We start from the raw sequence: 20,922 nt of genomic DNA, 5'->3' as shown, positions 1-20,922 counted from the left end.
TCCCTCAACTCTCTTCAAAATACCTTTAGTCTTTCCTACATGTTTATCCTCCTAGTCGCATTTTAAAATAATTTTGCCAGGTTTAAAAGAAAAAAACCTTTCACTGAAACTATGATTGCAGTTAAAGCTATAAGCTTCTCAGGAATGTTTGGTATTTTTATGTTTTCACTTCTTTTTTTAATTTAATATTTTGTCATATTCATATAAATGTTACATATTAATTTGGGGATTATTAGTTTATATTATTTTAAACTGTTATTGCAAATGTATTCTTTTTGGGGGGGTTCTCAAATTTATCTTTATTACGTATCAGTATTGGTATAGGTTTTCATGTTTGTTTTGTTTTGTTGGGATAGCTCCCACACAATGTTACAGTAGTTTTAGGTATACAGTATAGTGATTCAACAACTCCATACATTATGCTGTGCTCACCACCAGTGCAGCTACCATCTGTCACTGCACAACACTATTACAATACCCTTGACTATATTCCCAGTGCTGTACCTTTTATTTCCATGACTTATTCATTCCATAATTGGAAGCTTGTAACTCTCGCTCTCCTTTACCCACTTTGCCCATCCCTTTACCCCTCTTCTTTCTGGCAATCATCGGTTTGTTCTCTGCATTTATGAATCTGATTTTGCTTTATGTTTATTCATTTGTTTTGGTTTTTAGATTTCAGTTATGAGTGAAAATATGATATTTGTCTTTCTCTGTCTGACTTCACTCAGCATTATACCCTCTAGGTTCATTCATGTTGTTGCAAATGACATGATCTTATCTTTTTATGGCTGAATAATATTCCACTGTACATGCATACCACAATTTCTTTACCTTTTCAACTGTAGATGAGTACTTGGGTTGCTTCCTTATCTTGGCAATTGTAAATAATGTTGCTATAAACAAGGGTACATGTATTGGTGGGAATGCAAGCTGGTGCTGCCACCTTGGAAAAGAGTATGGAGGTTCCTCAAAAAGCTGAAAACAGAACTATCCTTTGATCCAGGAATTGCACTACTAGGTATTTACCCCAAAGATAAAGTGCAGTGATCTGAAGGGGCACCTGCACCCCAATATTTATAATAGCAATGACCATTATAACCAAACTGTGGGAAGCCCAGAAGTCAATTGACAGATGAATGGATAAAGGTGTGATATATGTACACATGGAATATTACTCAGCTATCAAAAAATGAAATCTTGACATTTGCAACTATGTGTGGATGGAACCAGAGTATTATGCAAACAAAATAAGTCAGTCAGAGAAAGACAATTATCATATGATTTCACTCACATGTGGAATTTAAGAAAGAAACCAGAGGATCATAGTGGAAGAGAGAACAAAATAAACCAAGATGAAATCAGAGAAGGAATAAATTCATAAGAGACTAAATTGTAGGAAACAAACTGAGGGTCGCTGGAGGGGAGGGGGTGGGGGGCAGGACATTAAGGAGGGCATGTGATGTAATGAGCACTGGGTGTTATATAAGACTGATGAATCACTGACCTCTACCTCTGAAACTAGTAATATGTTAATTGAATTTAAATTTTAAAAATGAATTAGTGTTTTTGTTTCCTTCAGATAAATGCCCAGTAATGAAATTATTGAATCATATGATATTTCTATCTTTAATTTTCTGAGGAATCTCCATACTGTTCCCCAAATATAGCCTTTTTCATTCCATTTTCAAGCTCATTATTGCTGGATGTTCAGGAAAATTAAACTGTATTATCTTAAATGGGACAAACTTTTTTGTGCTCTAATAATAATTATAATAATATTTTTGTTAATTCTTAAGTTCTCCAGGCATATGATCCTGATGTATGAAAAACAATAGATAACATATTATTACCTCTGGTCAAATTATTTTGCTGAATTGTATATTTTTGCCATGGCCTTTAAAGTTCCATTTTGTGAATAGTCTGACCTCTCCTTTGTCCATGTATTTATGACCTTAGTGTTTTTTTCAGTGAATTGGATGGTTCCCTATCTATGTCTCTCCCTCAGATATAAACACACACACATGCACACACGCACACACACACACACATTTGTGAAGGATATCAAGTAGCTTATGAACATAGTGCTTTGACTATATATATCCTTAGTGAAATATAGTCTAAGGATTAAAAAAATCTACAAAAAAATCCCCCCTTTTACTGAGGAGTTTTATGGATATTGTATATTGATGACATAATTTTAAGACTATAGCATGCTTTATATAACAGAAAGCAGACAAGCAAATATATTAATACTATTGGCACCAAGTTTTTCCAAGCAAAAGAAAGATGAGGCAAACATAAAACTGTAAAAAGTTAATATGAACTCTGATATATTAAATTTGAATTGAATATATCAACATTGTCAAAAATAACTCGTGACTAAAAAATAAAATAAAATAACTCTTAGTTCAAGTAAAGGCCAAGAAGGCATGATATTCCAATAAAAATTAATACATTCTCATACTCATTTCTAAATGGTTGCCAAATATCATTACTTGCTAAAAGGAACCTTGTACCCTCGAAGAAATGGCTCGTTTCAAGGGCAAGAAAAATATAAGATAAGCCTAGGACATCTAGTTTTTCCACAAGCAAAAAGGTGTTCAGAGATAGATGGGTCATGTCAAAAGGACACGAGAACCAAGTTGAAGGGGCTCCTATTGACCAAATTTTAGTATCAAAAGAAGGGATAACTGCAAATAATTGTAATAGTTTGGAAAAAATTTTTTTAATGCTTGAGTTCTTGCTGAGACTCAAATTTGGAGAGCTAGAAGAGAGAGAGACCAAGAAACAGATGCCAGCCAGTAAACATAGAGGGAAGGCTAGACATGGAACACTACCATGCAAGTCCCAGTGTGATAACTAAATAAAAAATATTATCAACAGATTTTAAAACCATTGAGTAAAAGATTGTTGGAAAAGGATATTCACATAGTACTAAATTATCACCCACAGATTAGTAACTAGTTCTAAATGGAAAATATGCCTTTACGTTTTGATGTATGGTGATCACTCAAAAAAAACTAACTTTGATAATATTTGGAAGGAACATAGCAATGATGATCAGTCTTCCATTGTTCCTAATCGATTTCAATTATCTAATTTTCTTTGCCTCATGACTGGGACAAAGTCCTGGCATCTGTAATATAGAAAAGCAGCCCCAAAAGATCCAAATGACAAGTATCCAACATTCTTGTAAACTTTTTAACCTCTTTCACACCCTTTTACTCACTGCTCATTTTATTTCTACTTTTTTGTATTATGTTGATCAAAATTGGTCTATTTGCATGCTTTTCTTTTTCTAAGCACAGGCATTAGACTTATAAATTCCATGGTTTTTCTGTTTCCCAAGTCCATAACCTCTGTTTCTACTTTTATTATTTTTTATACCAATTTTCTTTAACATGATCTCATTTCTTATGATGTTTTATTTCTTGCAATTTCAGGAAATAAAAAATTTATTCATTTTTAACATTTACTTTTAAATAAAGTCAAGTTATGCATTTACTTCTAACCACAGTGTAAACATCTATTTCATTTTTATTGTTCTGCAGTAATTTTTTTTGTATGTTTGATTTCCTCTGTGATTTATAATTTTGATCTACAAAATAGAGGAGAATTCTCTTAAGTTAGGGCTTATAGACTCCTTTTTCCACTTAAATTTTCTTTTTGGTTTCTTCTTTTATTATATACACCATGGTTTTTTTTTTTTTAAAGATTTCATTTATTTATTCATGAGAGACACACAGAGAGAGAGAGGCAGAGGGAGAAGCAGGCTCCATGCAGGGAGCCCAATGCGGGACTCAATCCCAGATCTCCAGGATCATACCCTGGGCTGAAGGCAGTGCTAAACCGCTGAGCTACTCGGGCTTCCCAACACCATGATTTTTTAAAGGTGCTTTTTAAATTATTTGCTTTAGGGAAGTTATTGATTTTTTATCTTTGATCAAAATCTTTTTTTGATTTCAAAAATCTTTTTATGATCTTCTCTAAAGATAACTTTAGGGAACTTATTGATTAATTTTTGTGAAAGTTGTTTGGAATGTTGAAAAGGATATATGATCTGTCCTCCCCTCTCACTTTTGCTTCCTTGCTCTCTATTTTTCTGTGTACTTGTTCTGTCTTCATGATATTTTAAATTATTGAAATCTTTTTTTTTTTTATAAAACTTTCACTTGTGTTTCTAAGACATTTTAAAAATATGTATATTTTGGCTGCTAGTTACTAGATTCATAAAAAGCTCATAGTAATCACATCTTCATTTTGAGTATTAGCTGTGAAAGACTAAAACTCCATAACCCGGCCTCCACATCATGGCCCATCTGCCCTGCCTAGTACCAATCACAATTAGCAACTCTCTTTTCATTAGTATAGTATAGTATAGAATCATTGTATAGTATCAGTCTTTCTTGCTAGTCTATAAACCCCACAAGATTATGAATTGGGACTGTTTTGCTTACTACTATATTCCCATTTACTAGCATAATGCCTGGCCCATAGTAGGCATAGCCTTCTAGTACATAAACATTCACTGACAAGGAACTCACCCACCCAACTATACTCTGGGAGAAGGAGGTAATTTAAATTGAGTCACTAAGTTTCCAGCAATGGAGAGAAAAAAACAATTTTTAAGTATATACTTAACTGCTAACAATAGGGGTTGGGGTACTGACTCCCATGCCATCAAAAATCCTCATATAACTTTTAACTCCCCCAAAGCCTAACTACTAACAACATAAACAACACATATTCTGTATGTTATATGAATTACATATTGTATTCTTACAACAAAGTAAGCTAGAGAAAAGAAAATGTTGCTTTAAAAAATCAGAGGAAGAGTAATACATTTATAATACTGTGGTATAAAATATCCTCATATAAGTGGACCCATGCAGCTCAAACCTTGTGTTGTTCAAGGGTCAACTGTAGATATATACAGATATATATGCATGTATTTCCTATTATGACTGCTACTTCTCCTTCCAGAGAATACAGGAAATATGGGTATGATACATATAATTTTTATGACTGAAGCAGAAATTGTGCATTGGCCTTTACTCTGCTTATAAACATATTGACTCTCTTCTTTCAGCTTCTGAATAACTTCTTCAAAGACCCATTCCCAGAAGAATTTTTGGTTCTCTTCAGAAACTGGGTCAATGATCCCAATCCTGCAGTTAGCAAGCTGAGCCTTCAGAAAATTGCCAGTATGGCGCCAGTTATCAATAAGGCACGTGAGTGTGTGATTTGTGAATGCCATCACCATCAAAGGCAATCTGAGATTTGATAGTGCTCAAGATCCTTACTGTTAAAACATTGATATTTCTCAGTTTCTCTAAGGCTAAAACAATTACAAATCCTGATGTTTTATCAATAAAAAAACTGGTTGAAGGGCAGCCCAGGTGGCTCAGTGGTTTAGTGCCGCCTTCAGCCCAGGGCGTGATCCTGGAGACTGGGATCGGGTCCCATGTCAGGCCCCCTGCATGGGGCCTGCTTCTTCCTCTGCCTGTGTCTCTGCTCTCTCTCTCTCTCTCTCCTCTCTGTGTATTCTCATGAATAAATAAATAAAATCTTAAAAAAAAAAAAGAAAGAAAACTGGTTGAATGAAAGGTGTGGTAAGTAGATTCAGTAGATTAATCACTGTGTGTTTATATTCTTCCTAGAAAATCATTCATTGCCCCTGGAACGGACCGCCATTGCCCTACACAAACTCTGCTTAGAGTCTAAACAACACACATAAGTTAATTTCCCCTCCAACATACACATCTGACACATTAATTCCTATCCCAGAGCACTTGCTCAAGCTTTTTCTTCCACTCACAGCATGCTCTTCCTCTGCTCAAACATATTCACATTTGTCTCCTTTATCAGCTCAAGTCAAATTCTGCTGAATATTCTGATTTGGCAATCCCATCTTTCTCAGAGCCACACCCACTATGAGCATTTGCTTATACAATACTCTAGAACAATAGTTCTCTATCTATGATACTTGAACCAGCAGTATTAGCATCTCCCAGAAACTTGCTAAAAATATAAATTGTCAGACCCTACCCCAGGTCTGTGGAATCAGAAATCATGGAGATGGGGCCCACCAACTTGTGTTTTTGAAAGTCCTCCAGGTGATTCTAATAGTTCAAACTTGAGAACCACTGTCTTACTCTCTTGCCTAGTGAGTCATGTGAATACTTCTTGACTTCCAAGAAGACTGGATCTAAGCATGTTTTATAATTCTCTTATAAATTCTTTTTTTAAAACCTTTTATTTAAAGTCCAATTAATTAGCATACAGTGTAATATTAGTTTCAGGTGAAACTAATTTAGTGATTCAACACTTTCATACATCACACATGCTCATCACTAGTGCCCTCCTTAATCCCCATCACCTATTTCACCTGTCCCAGCATAATTTACATAATGGAGTTATGCTGATTCCATAAATCATTGTTGGATTAATAATAAATTTAATAATAAATCCTTGTTTATCTATTAAGCATTGTTTCTGAAAGCTAAAAGCCTGTCACTGGGCACCCATTTTGCATTTAGAATGAAATGAGCCATTGTCCGCTTGCTTTAAATAAATCACAGAAGTCAGTGTACATTCTTTTAGTAATAAGAGTTATTTATTGCATTGTCTAGTGTTCTTCCCAATGTTATTAACAACTGAAAGAAGATTCTGTGTCAAGTTTACGTAGGAGAATAAAAGAGCAACAGTGATCTGGGTTGAGGTCACATACTATCTATTGGTAAAAACAAATTTTCAGCCAGACAGAAGGCCTCTGGCTATTATTTTGGCAAATAGTATTTGTTTATTTCTTTTACTTCTTTTCTTTCCATCCTTTTTTTCTCTTCTTTGGTGTCTTTTTTTCACCTTGCTTTATATTCTGTTGTTTCTGATCTGCAATTGACTGCCATGACCTGGCTCTCAAGTTCACACGTCACCAACACCTGGTTCAGAGATTATACTGCGTGTGGTGTGCTGGTGAATGCTTAACACCTAGCTGTCTGGAAATAATACTAATTGCTCTGGTGTATTCTCATCATGGCTGGTTTCAAGCTATCAAAGGGACATCATTAAACATAGAACTGGGGAGAGATGCATGGTAGTGCATTACTATGTAATATTCTTGCGATACAGATATAATACATGTAAATAACAACAAGGGTATATAAGAGTAAAATGGAGCAAAAGAAATAGGAACTGACAAGTTTCAAATATTTATTACTTTGTTTTATTTCTTTCTAGACTTCTAAAACTTATTTTTAATGGTGACTTTTTCATTTTAACTCCAGTGTAGTTAACCTACAGTGTTATATTAGTTTCAGGCATACCATGTAGTGACTCAACAATTCTATATATTCCTCAAGGCTCCTCAAGATCAGCGAACTCTTAATCCCCTTCACCTGTTTCACCCATCCCCCACGCACCTCCCCTCTGGTAGCCATCGGTTTGTTCTCTATAAGTCTGTTCTAACAATCAGCTTACAAAATTCTTGACAATTGATTTCTGAGAGAGAAGCCGAGCACAGAACTGCACGCTGCCCAAACTCAGACGTGTGTGTTTCCTCATTCCAAAATCCAACTATTTTCCTCTTTTATATATAGGTAGAAAATGTCCGCAGCTTATTAATATCCATCTTAGATGCCTTCTTTTCAAAAGACAAGACTGTTATAATTTGGGCCTTACTCACCCTTCGAAAACTTTTAGGAAAACTGAACAAGGTTACCTATTCCTCTTTGTCTACTAGAATTGCTTCCAGCTACTATCCTCTGATGGATCATGTGAGTTACTACAATTAGATATGTAAAATTATTAAGTTTTATAGTTAATCTGAAGCCCCAGCTGAAACAATGATACTACATTTCAGAATAAATCAACAGAGGATAGTTATTTTGTTCAGAGCTACCATTTCTTCTCCAGAGGCAATATTAGTCAAATAAGTACTGTCTATATAGTTATACACATATGCACACACACACACACACACACACACACACGTAACTATTCTATGAGAACCTAGAAAAGTTTGTCCATGAGAAAGGAGAATCAAAGAGTAGCCTCTGTCTTTGGATGAAAGAGGAATTGTAGCTTAGGGGCTAAATCTTACCTAACCCTAGATCTGGACTGCCTGGGTTCAAATCCCTATTCTGGCTCCTCCTAGCTGCAAAATCTAAAGCAAGTGATTCAGTTTCTTACTGCTTCAGTCTTCCCACCTATAAAATAGAGAGAGTAGCAGGTATATTATGGGCATTAGAGATGACTTGTGTAATGCCCCCAAAGTGTTTGTTATTATCCTATAAAACTCGAATTAAAAGGTCTTTCATCAAAAAGTTGTGGATTTTGAAAACATGTTTTATATGGTGAATGTATTCCAGAAATGTTGGCTGATAGTAACATATTTTAATAAGCAAAGACACTTTGGTATGCCATATGGAATATTTATTTTTTAAAGGATTTTATTCATTTATTCATGAGAGACAGAGACAGAGAGAGAGGCAGAGACACAGGCAGAGGGAGAAGCAGGCTGCATGCAGGGAGCCTGACGAGGGACTTGATGCTGAGACTCCAGGATCGCACCCTGGGCTAAAGGTGGCACTAAACTGCTAAGCCACTGGGGCTGCCCAGGAATATTTATTTTTAAAGAATTCTATAGTGAATTGTTTGTGAATCAGAGAATTATTTTATACCAAATTATTTTCCCCAAATTTGTAGGTACTTAATTATTCAGAATTCATTGAAGAAGGGCACAATATTATTAAGCTATAGAAAGAAATAATTTAATGGTAAGAATTATTTTCAAAAGGATGTAATGATAATAGTGATAATAATGGTGGCTGGATTTATTGAGCATTTACTAAGGACTAGTCACTATTCTAAGGGACTTACATGCACTATCTCACATAATTCTCTAAACAAGTCTATTACTATCATCCAGTTTACATACAAAGAAAATGAAGCAAAGAGAAGTGAATATTTGGCCAAGTTCATACAGCTAAGAAGTAGTTAGAATATCCATGTAAAAAATTATTTTCAAAAGGAAATCACTTAGGGGAAAAAAAAAACATAAACTAAACTCAATAAATAATCAAACCACACCAAATGAAAAGAAACAAAATCAGAGAGAAGAGAAAATTACCAAACATCAATTTACCTTAAGTCATTCCTTGGAGGTAGAGTGTTTGAAAAATATTAGGATATTAATGAAACTATAATACTGTGTTTTTTTCATATGAAAAGAAAAACAAATGATAGACATGCAGCCTCCAGTCTCTGGCGGCGGCCTCCCTCAGGCACCACAAAGGACTTTGCCACCCTAGAGCACTAGGACCACATACACGATGGACTTCAAGCTCTACACTAAAGCTGATGGTGAAACCATTCCAAAAGGCCGCCAGTCCATTTTCCAGGAGTGAGGGATGACGGAGTCAGTACACACCTGGCAAGACCACAGTTATTTAGAGACCTACATAAACAAAAATGGCAGCTTTACTAATTTGAGAATTTACCTACATGGATTGATACTGTCAGACCTTCAGAGTTATCACCAAGTCTTTTGAAAACACAGAAGAAAGAATGAAAGAATTGAGTCAAAACAGTAGTGGACGGGTGAAGCGGTTCCAGGAGCAGCGATCTAGAGATTCTGGCCCACCGCTGATGGTCACCTGGTTGAGTAAGACATAGATGAAGTGGTGTATGATGGAGAATCACCTTATGAAAACATTAAAATCCTACGATTGAAGCAATTTGGAAATCTCCTCATCCTTAGTGGGGATGTTACTCTGGCAGAGAGTGATTTGGGTATACCCAGGCCATCTGTGCAGTGGGAAAAGACTAAAGTGGCAAAGAGGCACTGATTCCCGGGGGACAGAAATGGGGCATATTAGATGAAATAGTCAAACCAAAACCAAAGATGGTCACTATGGTAGAGATTGCTCAGAAGGATCAATGTAAGAAGTACATGAGTGGGAAAAATTAGAGAGGGAGACAAACCATGGGAGACTCCTAACTGGGAAAGGAACAAAGGGTTGAGGAAGGAGAGGTTGGCAGGGCTTTGGGGTAACTGGGTGATGGGCAATGAGGTGGGCACTTGATGGGATAAGCACTGGGTGTTATACCATATGTTGGGAAATCGAACTTCAATAAAAACAAATGGAAAAAAAAATGTGGTGATGTCTTACACAATCTTAAAGGAGATTGCTCTTAGATTCTAATAGAAAACTGTATTCCAGTATCCAAGAGATAAACCAAAGAAGGGAGAGAGTTTGATTATGTGATTAATGGTTTGACAACCGTTCCAATCCCCATATCTTCAGAAGAAGATCCCACAGTTTCTCAGACTGATACTTGACCTCTCAGTGAAAGTACTGAAACAAGATGGGAAATATTTTACAGAGGCTGTCAGTTTGAGGGAAGCCCTGCCACTCTATGAAGAACAGAGCAGGCATCTGTATTGTCCTGTGAAATTCTCTAAGGAGTTCCTATGTTACTTCAAACTTAGACTGGTGGGTATTTTACACTGTTTGGAAGAAAGCTAAACCTTAAAGACCAGTATTCCTGAATTATGTGTGCTACAAATAGCCTTCCAGACCTTCATATGCTGTACATGATATCAAAATGAGTCAGGCAATTGATTGTGAATTCCTTCAAATTTTCCTTTTTTAAAAATTATTTATTTATTTGTTTATTTATTTTAATTATTATTTAATTAAATATTTGCACTGAACCCCTAGAATGTGCTTTTCAATACTTTTTTTGTAAGGGGGAAGTGTTTTTTGTTTTTGTTTTGGTAGACTTCATATTTGATTGTTTGGAGGAATTAATATCATTGTTTTGTTCTGGAGGAAAGTTCTTAATATTTACCAAAAAGATGACTTAGATATTAAAATGTGGTGCTTATAAGAAAGAAATGAAAAAACTATGAATATTGCTATTCATATCATTACTTTGATTAAAATTGCAAATGAGGGGATGCCTGGGTGGCTCAGTGGTTGAGCGTCTAACCTTAGACTCAGGTTGTGATCCTGGAGTCCCGGGATGGAGTCCCACATCAGGCTCCCTGCATAGAGCCTGCTTCTCTCTCTGCTATGTCTCTGCCTCTGTGTGTGTGTCTCTCATGAATAAATAAATAAATAAAATCTTAAACAATAAAATTGCAAATGAGAAAAAATTAAGAAAAATAATAACTTGCTCAAGCATAACTCAATCTTTGAGGGATGAAACTGGGATTTCAGCAGGTGTGGGGCACTTTAAAGCTCTTTCCACTAGTCCAGATAGGCTTTCGATGGTTAGCATATCTTACTGTAGCCCAATGATACAAACAGCTCACAGATGAATGCATCTTGCAGGTGTCATAATTTTGACTCTCAAATAATATAAGTCCAATATTTTTAAACTGAAAGATTTCTCACAGAAATCTGAATTGTAAATGAAATTCCAGAAGGTTTGAGAATATTGGAGCCCACAAACCTACTTGGCAACAATCTGCAGGAACTGGGTGCCTTCTCTGAGAGAGGTCAGAGCTTTCCTTTGTCTTAGCCTCCCTCATTTCCATGCTTTGTTTAAATGCCAGCTTTGCTCATTTACATCAGCTTTCCAGTGCCTAGGACGTGATTTGATGATGACTGCTTTAGGTTTTCACTTTGATCCGCTTTGATATACTTTCTTATGTCCCCTGGGAAGGGACATATATAGCCATTTGTATTTTGTTGGGAATATATCTGATATATTCCTGAGAACAAAAAGGGAAAAAATTTAATGAACCCATGAACATTTCCTAAAAACTAAAAAGTGGTATTATATTTTTAAAAATTAATCTCTAACTTCCAGTTTTTCTCTTCTAGCTCTTTATAATCCCATAACTTTCCTATCTGACATAAGCAAGCTCTTAGAAACCTAGTTCTACGCCAGTATGTAAAGAGCTCCCATTGCTATTCAATGGCAGTCTGCAAAGACCTCCAGTATTCGAATACACCATATTACCATACTTTAAGTACCTTTATAGAAATTACTTCCAAGATATATGGATTATCCCATTTTATATTTTTAGGACATTATTAAATACTGCCTTCTTAAATTTAAGAAACACTGTTCACGGGGAATTTTTATAACACATTCTGAATTTTGGTAAGCACATCTTTATTTTTTTAATAAGGAGCTGACTGCTTAGACCAAGGTGAATCTTTTATAAAAATAGATGATAATAATAATTATATATATGTATGTACATATATCTACATGGAATATATATATATACATGTAAATATATTTAAACATATACACAAAAATGAGATACAGATTTCCCACTGCATAAAGAAAAAACCTCTCATGATATCTTCCAATGAAGCCTTTTTCTGTGTGCATATTCTAGAGTAATGGAGGCATTCGGAGTATGGCCATTTACCACTTTGGTGAATTACTCAAGGATATGAGTCCGTACCCATGGATACTGAATGATATGGTTACTGGAGGCTTGGTGCCTCTGATCCTGTTTTTGGAGGACACAGAGATAAGAGTAGCTAAAGTGAGTCCTGCAATCTTGTTTGTCTTAGTTCTGCAGAAAATTGCAGTGTTTTATGTAACATCAGATGGACAGATCCTCAGTTATCTTTTTCTACTTCACAGGCATGTAAATACACATTGAAAATCTGTGCCTCAGAATTAAATTGGTCAACATCGTATTTGCTCAAGGACAAACATCACAATTTTGAGCTGGTGGTGCTCAACATCTGTAACAATCTCGTAAGTAACCCCGCAGTGCTTACTACCATAAGAGTTACAGAAATAGTTCTAAAGGAGATCCCAAGGGATGAAAGGTTTGGCAGGGACAAGAGTGGATCCCAGAGAAGGACTGTGAAGATAACATGTGAGTAATTACAGTTAGGGCTTAAGACCAGAAAAAAATTAAATTTTCTACTTCCTCTTCTCTGACATTGATCATTTCTAATTTTCTTTCTACAACTCACCTGCTTTGATGTATGGATGCTTATAAAGGTAGGAACAGCATTTCAGATCACCAAAAGCAAAACTGGGATTACTTTGCCACCATTTCTGAAAACTAGTACGAACTGCAGTGATAGACAAGTGGGAATGGAGGAATGCTTAATAAAGGTTGGAAACACAAAGTTGGGCTTGGGAATCATATAATCAACTGAATAACATCAACAAACAAAAAAGTAAAGAGATTTCTATCCCCTAGTTTTAAATTGGTCCTGATTTGGTATAAGCAACCAAGCTCTTTTTTCTGGAAGCTTCTCCAGAGGGAGCAAATGTGCGTTTTCCAATAATTCCCTCATTTTCCCTCATTTTATTTGTATTTTCTCTCATTTTATTCTCAGCTTATTTCTCATGAAAGCTACATTACAAATTTGATATCTGATACCTTGGGATTCCTGAGAAGCTCCCGAATATATCTGAGAAGAGCATCAGTTATTTTAATAGGTAAGGAAAATTCAATCCTCATTGTCTAATTTCCTTAAAAGGTACAGAATGGGGTAGCAGCTGAAAGTCTTTCTTAAAAAATATAAATTTTCTTTATGATGGACAGCACCTACCATGATGATATCTATGAATAGAAGTTAATGCATATGATTAGAACAAAGTTCTATTTTATAATGCAGTGAGTATTGCTGTGTGATAAAATTATTATACAAAGTGTATCCAACAGGATGAATCTCAAATTTTAAGATAGTGGCAAGCTATTACTAATTATCTCCCTTCACTGCTTAAAAATCACTACCCCAAAAATAAGAATATGAAAAATACAAATACCATCTTTAATAAAATATGAACGTCTGTAACCACAAACTACAACACATGAGGAAATGCTAACAAATCCAACAGTTTTTTTAAATGTTGTGGGGAAGGGAAATGCAGGATTATTCCAACAGAAGACAACTAAACTTTTTGATCTTGAGCAAACCTGACCAGAACGTTTTTTCCCATTAGATTCTCACCATAAAGATCAAAATTAATAAACCTTTATTTGGAATGACAGGAAGTGATTCCCAATTTGATAATGACCCTTTCCTTGACCCTATTTGGCATTATGGAGTGGCAGGGCCACCAAGAACTGAGGAAATACAGTCATGTTGTATTATAGAGAGGAGTCTGTCAGTCTAGGTAGAAGACAAACTAAACTATGATCATCACTACAGCTCCTCATCTATGTTGATCTTAGAGAAGTAAGGGAACACAACATACAGAAAACCCTGTGTCATAAGAGCTTTATTTCAAACCAGAAAGAGTTCCTGATCTCCTGGATCCTACCCTGAACTTTCCACAAACACTCCTCTGTCTATAATATTGCAAAACCCAAAAATAAGTAATTTAAAAAAGCATTATCTGGGCAACCCTGGTGGCCCAGTGGTTTGGCACCACCTTCGGCCCGGGGTGTGATCCTGGAGACCTGGGATCGAGTCCCTTGTCAGGCTCCCTGCATGGAGCCTGCTTCTCCCTCTGCTTGTGACTCTGCCTTTCTCTCTCTCTCTCTCTCTCTCTCTCTCTTTGTCATAAAGAAAAAAAAAGCATTTTCTTTCTACAGAGATATTTTCAGGGGGGAAGTGGAGGAAAAAAGAAAAAGGAAAGTTTAGAAAATGTTTCTGCAGATCAGATAAAAATCCTAATGTATATTTCCATGAATCCAAACATTTTTTTTATATAAAGATCTAAGATATAGTTACAAACACACACAAATATATGATGAGATAATGGTAGCTCAGGAAAAATAAGCTTCCCGTGTATGAGGGGAAGCATAAGAAAAAATATGTAAGCGTTGTTAAAAAGTACACTATGACCAGCAAAAGAGAAAATATATATTGTTGATAACCTAGTAAAAGACAAGGGGTACAGGGCTGAGAAATGCTAGCAAAGGGAATGAAAACCAGCAAAAAACAGTTTGAAAAATTAAGGGACAGTAAAAGATATGGAAGATAAATAAAAGACATCAGTCATCATGAGGGAAATTCAAATAAAAACCACAATGAGATACCACCTCACACCTGTCAGAATGGCTAAAACTAACAACTCAGGAAACAATAGGATGTGGAATAAAGGGAACTCTTTTGTACTGTTGGTGGGAATGCAAAATGATGCAGCTACTCTGAAAAACAATATGGAGGTTACTCAAAAAGTTAAAAACCAAACTACCCTATGACACAGCAATTGCACTATGAGGTATTTATCCAAAGGATACAAAAATGGTGATTCAAAGGGCACATGCATCCCAATGTTTATAGCAGCGCTATCAACAATAGTCAAATTACAGGAAAGAGCCCAAATGTCCATCAATTGATGAATGGATAAAGATTTTATATATATGTGTGTGTGTGTGTGTGTGTGTGTGTGTATATATATATATATATAAAATAAAGTATGTATAAAATATATAAAATAAAGTATATATAATATATATGTAAAATATATAATAAAATATTTTTATATATGCAATGGAATATTACTTAGTGATCAAAAAGAATGAAATCTTGCTATTTACAACAATGTGGATGGAACTAGAGTGTATTATGCTAAGCAAAGTAAGTCAGATAAAGGCAAATATCATATGATTATGATTTTTGTATTAAAAATGAAGTTCCACTCATGGAATTTAAGAAACAAAACAGATGAACATAAGGCAAGGGAAGGAAAAATAAAATAGATAAAAACAGAGAGGAAGACAAATCATAAGAGATTCTTAAATATAGGAAACAAACTGAGGGTTGCTGGAGAGGAGATGGGTGGGAGCAAGGGGTAACTGGGTGATGGGCATTAAAGAGGGCACTTGTAATGAGCACAGGGTGTTTATATATAAGTGATGAATCATTAAATTCTACTTCTGAAATACTACATTATATGCTAACTTGAATTTAAATTAAAAAGAAATGCATAGGGATGCCTGGGTGGCTCAGCAGCTGAGCATCTGCCTTCAGCCCGGGGCATGATCCTGGAGTCCCTGGATTGAGTCCCACAGTCAGGATTCTTGCATGGAGCCTGCTTCTCCCTCTGTCTAGGTCTCTGCCTCTATCTCTCTCTCTGTGTCTCTCATGAATAAATAAATAAAATCTTTAAAACAAAAAGAAATGCAAATGCGCATAAATGATATCCTGGAAGAAGAAAAATTATTAGAACAGAAAAAGGATTCAAATATAATTTAAGAAATAAAAAAAGACTTGATTAAATACACTGAAGTGGTAAATAATTTTTCAAGACACATTTTATACAGAATACAACTTTAAGACATTTCCTAATAAAGTTATGGAACTTCACAGTTAATGAATTCTTGAGCATTTTGGGAAGACAAAAAAGTCATCTATAAATCACAAAATAGTAAATCTGTCATTAGTAAATCGTCAGTATTCAACCCTAAAATACAGTAGACTTGTGTCTACAAAATCCTAAGTAGAAAGAAAAGGGGAGAGAGGAAAGAAGAAGAAAGGAAGGGAAGACGGGTGAAAGGAAAGAAAGCAAGAAAGAAAGAGTCCCAGGGGTAGGTAGGGAGATGAGCAAGGAAGGAAGAAATATGGACAGACTGAAGGAAGGAAGGGAGATTCAGAAAGAAACTAAAATATACACAATATTTCTATGAAATAAAAACTTGCAAATACTACTGAAAGACATGAATAAGATTGAATAAATAGAAAGGTGTAAATATTTTGGGGAAAGAAAGAATCAAAATTTAAAATGTACATGGAATCTATGCACAGAATGAAATGCCAATTAAAATATCAATAGCGGGTGCCTGGGTGGCTCAGTTGGTTAAGCATCTGCCTTCAGCTCAGGTCTTGATCTCAGGGTCCTGGGATTGAGCCCTGCCAGGAGAAATCCCTGCACAGCGAGGAGTCTGCTTCTCCTTCTCCCTCTGTGTTCTCTCCCTCTTCCTCCCTCTCTCTCTCTCAAATAAATAAAATCATAAATAAATAAATAAATAAATAAATAAATAAATAAATAAATATCAGTAGGGCTTTCTTTTCTCAAAAGTGACATATTGATTCTAAAATTAATGTAGAATTTAACACACAAGAATATCTGGTAAATTCTGACAAAAAAAAGAGACAGAGACAGAGAGGACTAGCTGTATCAGTTATTAATATAGCTACGGTGCTTAAAATCACAGGGAATGAATAGAAAAACAAATAGAACAAAATACCATCCAGAAATAACCATAAAAACATGCAATACTTTAAAATGAATCATTGGCTTCAACGATGAAAATATAGAATATTCCTTATACAGCTTAGGGACACCTGGTGAACCATCTGGAATTTTAAAAATTTATTTTATGCCTATCTTACTTCTTACTTTAAATAAATTCGAGATAGTCAAAGGCTCAAATGTTGAAAATAAAACCATAATAATGACAAGCAAAATTAGAATAGTGTGGGAGAATTTGCTTTATAATCATGCAGTGAGGGGCACCTGGGTGGCCCAGTGGTTGAGCATCTGCCTTTGGCTTAGGTTGTGATCCCAGGGTCCTGGGATTGAGTCCCATATCAGGCTACTCACAGAGAGCCTGTTTCTCCCTCTGCCTATGTCTCCGCCTCTCTCTGTGTCCCTCATGAATAAACAAATAAAATCTTTTTAAAAAAATAATGTAGTGGGTAGATCTTTCCAAGGTAAAAAGTCAAATCTAGGAACCAGAAGAAAAGATTGACCATCTATGAAAAAAGTAAATATTTCTACGGGGAAAAACCACTATAAACAGAGTGAAAAACCAAACTGAGATGAAATACTTATGACACCACAAATGAAGGGTGGTTCTTCCTTACAATCATAAGAAAAGACAACTCATTAGAAATATGGACACTGAACATGATAAAATTATTTGGCTCAGAAACGTGAAATTTTCATAACTTCATCCAAAAAAGTGATGCACATTGAAATGATGAAATGTTTCCATTCATCAAATTGACAAAGATGATAGAATGAAGCCAGAACACTGACCCCAACACAACTTATAAGTGACTCTGCACAGCAGTAGGGAAAGGACAGATTTTCTTTTAATGGTACTGGGTTAATTACACAGGTATATGAAAAATATTGACTCCTACTTTATGCAGCATAATTACAATTAAGTCTACAATCCCAATGAGTAAAAGGTAAAACAATAAAGCTTCTAGAGGAAAATATAGGTAGGACATCAATATGACCTTGAAACAGCAAAGATTTCCTATCCAGACTCCAAAATTCACTAACCCTAAATAAAGAGATGGTGAATGGACTGCATTAAAATTAGAGCTTCTGTTATATATATATAATACTATAATGTATATAATATATTAGGAAAAATACAAATGGAAAAGTTTAGCCCCAAAGTAGAAGGAGATATTTATGTCATGTAACATTTTAAAAAGATTAGTATGATTAGTATCCTGAATAAAAATGCCTACAGATGTATAAATAAAAGACAACTCAATATAAAAACAGGCAAGAGAATAGACTAATTATGATTTGTGCACATTTATACACATAAATATATCCCAATAAAGAGTTTCATTAAATAATAATTATTTGATAGCACTGAAAGATGTATTAAGGATAATCTAGAGATGCTTTGCTTTGGAGAAAGCTATAAAGGAAGCCAGATAGAGGATGCATTTTCATAATGTATTTTGGGGTAACTTTATTTTTACTTTGTGCACAGGGTACTTGACAAAATTAGGCAGCCATTTACTGCTCAGAGAAGAAATTGAAGTCATGCTTGATGGTAAGTGTTGAAGTTATGGTGAAATCTGTATATATAAATCTAAGTGAATTCACTATTTGTGATTCAGTTCACATATATGTTCTGTAATGGTATGAGGGATGGGAAGAGGAGAGTAAGGGTGAATCAATGGAAGGACTAGGTTAGAGGGCATCTTTTCTTCTTTTCCCTCCCTGGTTCCTTTCCCGTTCCTTTTCTTCCCTTCCTTTCTGTGTATGTGTGCACTTAAATCTAACTATCCCTCTCATTATTTGAGACCTAACTATTATCCTAGAACCTTTAAAAACTACAGAGTTGAAGATTTATTCACTCATTCACCTATCCAACAAATATTTTTCTGGCATTTACTATGTGACAGCACTATTCCAGCTGTGGAGCATATAGCAGCAAATAAAGCAAAGTCCCTTCCCTCAGAGAATTTTAGAGGACAGCAATGCACACTTGCGCCAGAGGGAATGAAAGAAGGAAAATGTTTGCTCTCAAAATGTCTGAATCTTTGGCATCTCTCTCTAAGCCTCTATATCCTCCCCAGGATCAGAGGTAGAAAATGGTAGCAGCCTTCCTTCCTTCCTTTTTGTGTGTGTGTCATAGACTTTATTTTTTGGAGAAGGTTTAGATTTAGAGCAAAACTGAGAGGAAGGTACACAGATTTCCCAGATGCCTTCTGCCCCCACATACACACCTCCCCACCATGGCATGTTTGTTACAACTGATGAACCTACACTGACACATCATTATTCTCTTTTCTTTTCCACTTGCTAACTAACCCATTCACTCGTTTATTTGATACATACTTATTGACTGCCTGCAAACTCTAAGCACGGAAATTCTGCCTCCATGTTCCTCAGAATCTTTTTCTTCTTTCTCTCCTCCTTCACTTCCTTCTCCTTTTCCTCTCTCTTTACCACATCTGTCCTGATTTCCTCTCTCTATTTCTTTTTGTTAAGAAGAAAATAACTCCCACAAGCCCCATAACTGGATAGAATGATATTAGCATTTTGGTATATCTATTATCTCAGATATATTTAAAGAATAAAAGCTATTAGATGTTTATTTTTTAACTATCATAAGTGTTGTATAACTCTTTCACTTCTTCATATATGTTCATGCCAAGAGACATGGGTTCATGTTAACATGTGTGCTATTTCATTTTATGATATGCCTAATTCTTACATGGTTCCCTGTTGCTGAACATTGAGACTGATTCCAACTTTTTTTCATTATTATGAGCACTATTGAACCTCTTCATGAATATATATATATGATATAATATATATATTATATATATTTACTCAGCGCATGATAGGCATTTGTTAAATATTTTGTGAGTATTCCTGTTTTGTTTTGTTTTTGCTTTTGTTTTTGTTTTATCGAGGTCTGGTGGGGATAGTGGATAAAACTTCCTGGATGCTTCTAGTCAAAATAATGAAAATTGGGGGGTCAAGAGAAGAGAAGGAGAGACTCTGAAAGGTTGTAGTGCTCTGAAAGGTTGTAGTGCTTCTAGACCAGGAGAGAGATGTCTTGAACTAAAGACCTTTCTGCTCTTACAGCTATTGACCCAGTGCTTCGAGATGAAGACCCTGTGATCAGGGAGTTGGCAGAAATTACCTACAGAGACTTTAAGGAAATGTCCCTTAAATTGACCTCCTCAAATTTTAAACAAATCTTCCGAAGACTATTTAGCCTTATATACTTAAAAAAATTGAAGCCTCTTTATAACTGGCCTGACAACCTGGCAGACAGTCTCTGAAGATTAAGGAAACCAAGAATGACAAGGAACTCCTTCCAGATGTGAATTATGACTTATTTGGTAAAGAATGAGAAGTTATTCTCTGACTTGAAGCATATTTCAGAAGAGAAATGATTTTCCTTTCCCTCTTGATAACTTGAGTCTATATGCACATGCTTTTCTGAAGGGTGCTAAAAGCCTTTCCTGTTACTTAATTCTCTATTCAAATATAGAAATCCATTGCCTTTCTATATTTGACAATGATCAGAGGACTTACTTCATCAAACCCACTAATAAAATTGAAAAGTATATAAGCAAAGTGTTTGATGAGAAGCGCTTGGATTTAGATCCAATCAGTAAGCATCTATTGAACACTGGTACTATGCTAGGCAGTGGGGACATTTGGATAATATAAACAAGGTTCCTGTTATCAGGCCACAGTCTAGTGATACACACTGTGGCTATTTCCCTCCTGCTGGGACAAATACTGCCTAGAGTAGTA

General features: G+C 35.4%; 1 protein-coding gene and 1 pseudogene across 8 annotated transcripts in view; both read left to right on the top strand.

Moving 5' to 3' along the window:
• Positions 1 to 20,519, top strand: part of MROH9 (maestro heat like repeat family member 9) — a 98,610-nt gene extending 78,091 nt beyond the window's left edge. For 6 of the 8 annotated variants that reach the window (XM_049112302.1, XM_025430375.3, XM_025430374.3 and 3 more), the window contains 7 exons: positions 5,093 to 5,230; positions 7,602 to 7,778; positions 12,365 to 12,517; positions 12,619 to 12,735; positions 13,332 to 13,434; positions 18,632 to 18,694; positions 20,242 to 20,519. In XM_049112302.1, the coding sequence (XP_048968259.1) occupies positions 5,093 to 5,230; positions 7,602 to 7,778; positions 12,365 to 12,517; positions 12,619 to 12,735; positions 13,332 to 13,434; positions 18,632 to 18,694; positions 20,242 to 20,441 (951 nt within the window). In that variant the 3' untranslated portion in view covers positions 20,442 to 20,519. The remainder of the gene's footprint in view (positions 1 to 5,092; positions 5,231 to 7,601; positions 7,779 to 12,364; positions 12,518 to 12,618; positions 12,736 to 13,331; positions 13,435 to 18,631; positions 18,695 to 20,241) is intronic. The other 2 variants (XM_025430381.3, XM_025430380.3) reach the window with 2 other exon arrangements.
• On the top strand, positions 8,899 to 10,496 carry LOC112648632 (spermine synthase-like; annotated as a pseudogene).
• Positions 20,520 to 20,922: the final 403 nt, after the last annotated feature.

Source organism: Canis lupus, chromosome 7 (genome assembly GCF_003254725.2).
Source record: "Canis lupus dingo isolate Sandy chromosome 7, ASM325472v2, whole genome shotgun sequence".
NCBI classification, from domain to species: Eukaryota; Metazoa; Chordata; class Mammalia; order Carnivora; family Canidae; genus Canis; species Canis lupus.
Note: the sequence above shows the minus strand (reverse complement) of the source record. Positions and strands in the feature narration are given on the sequence as shown.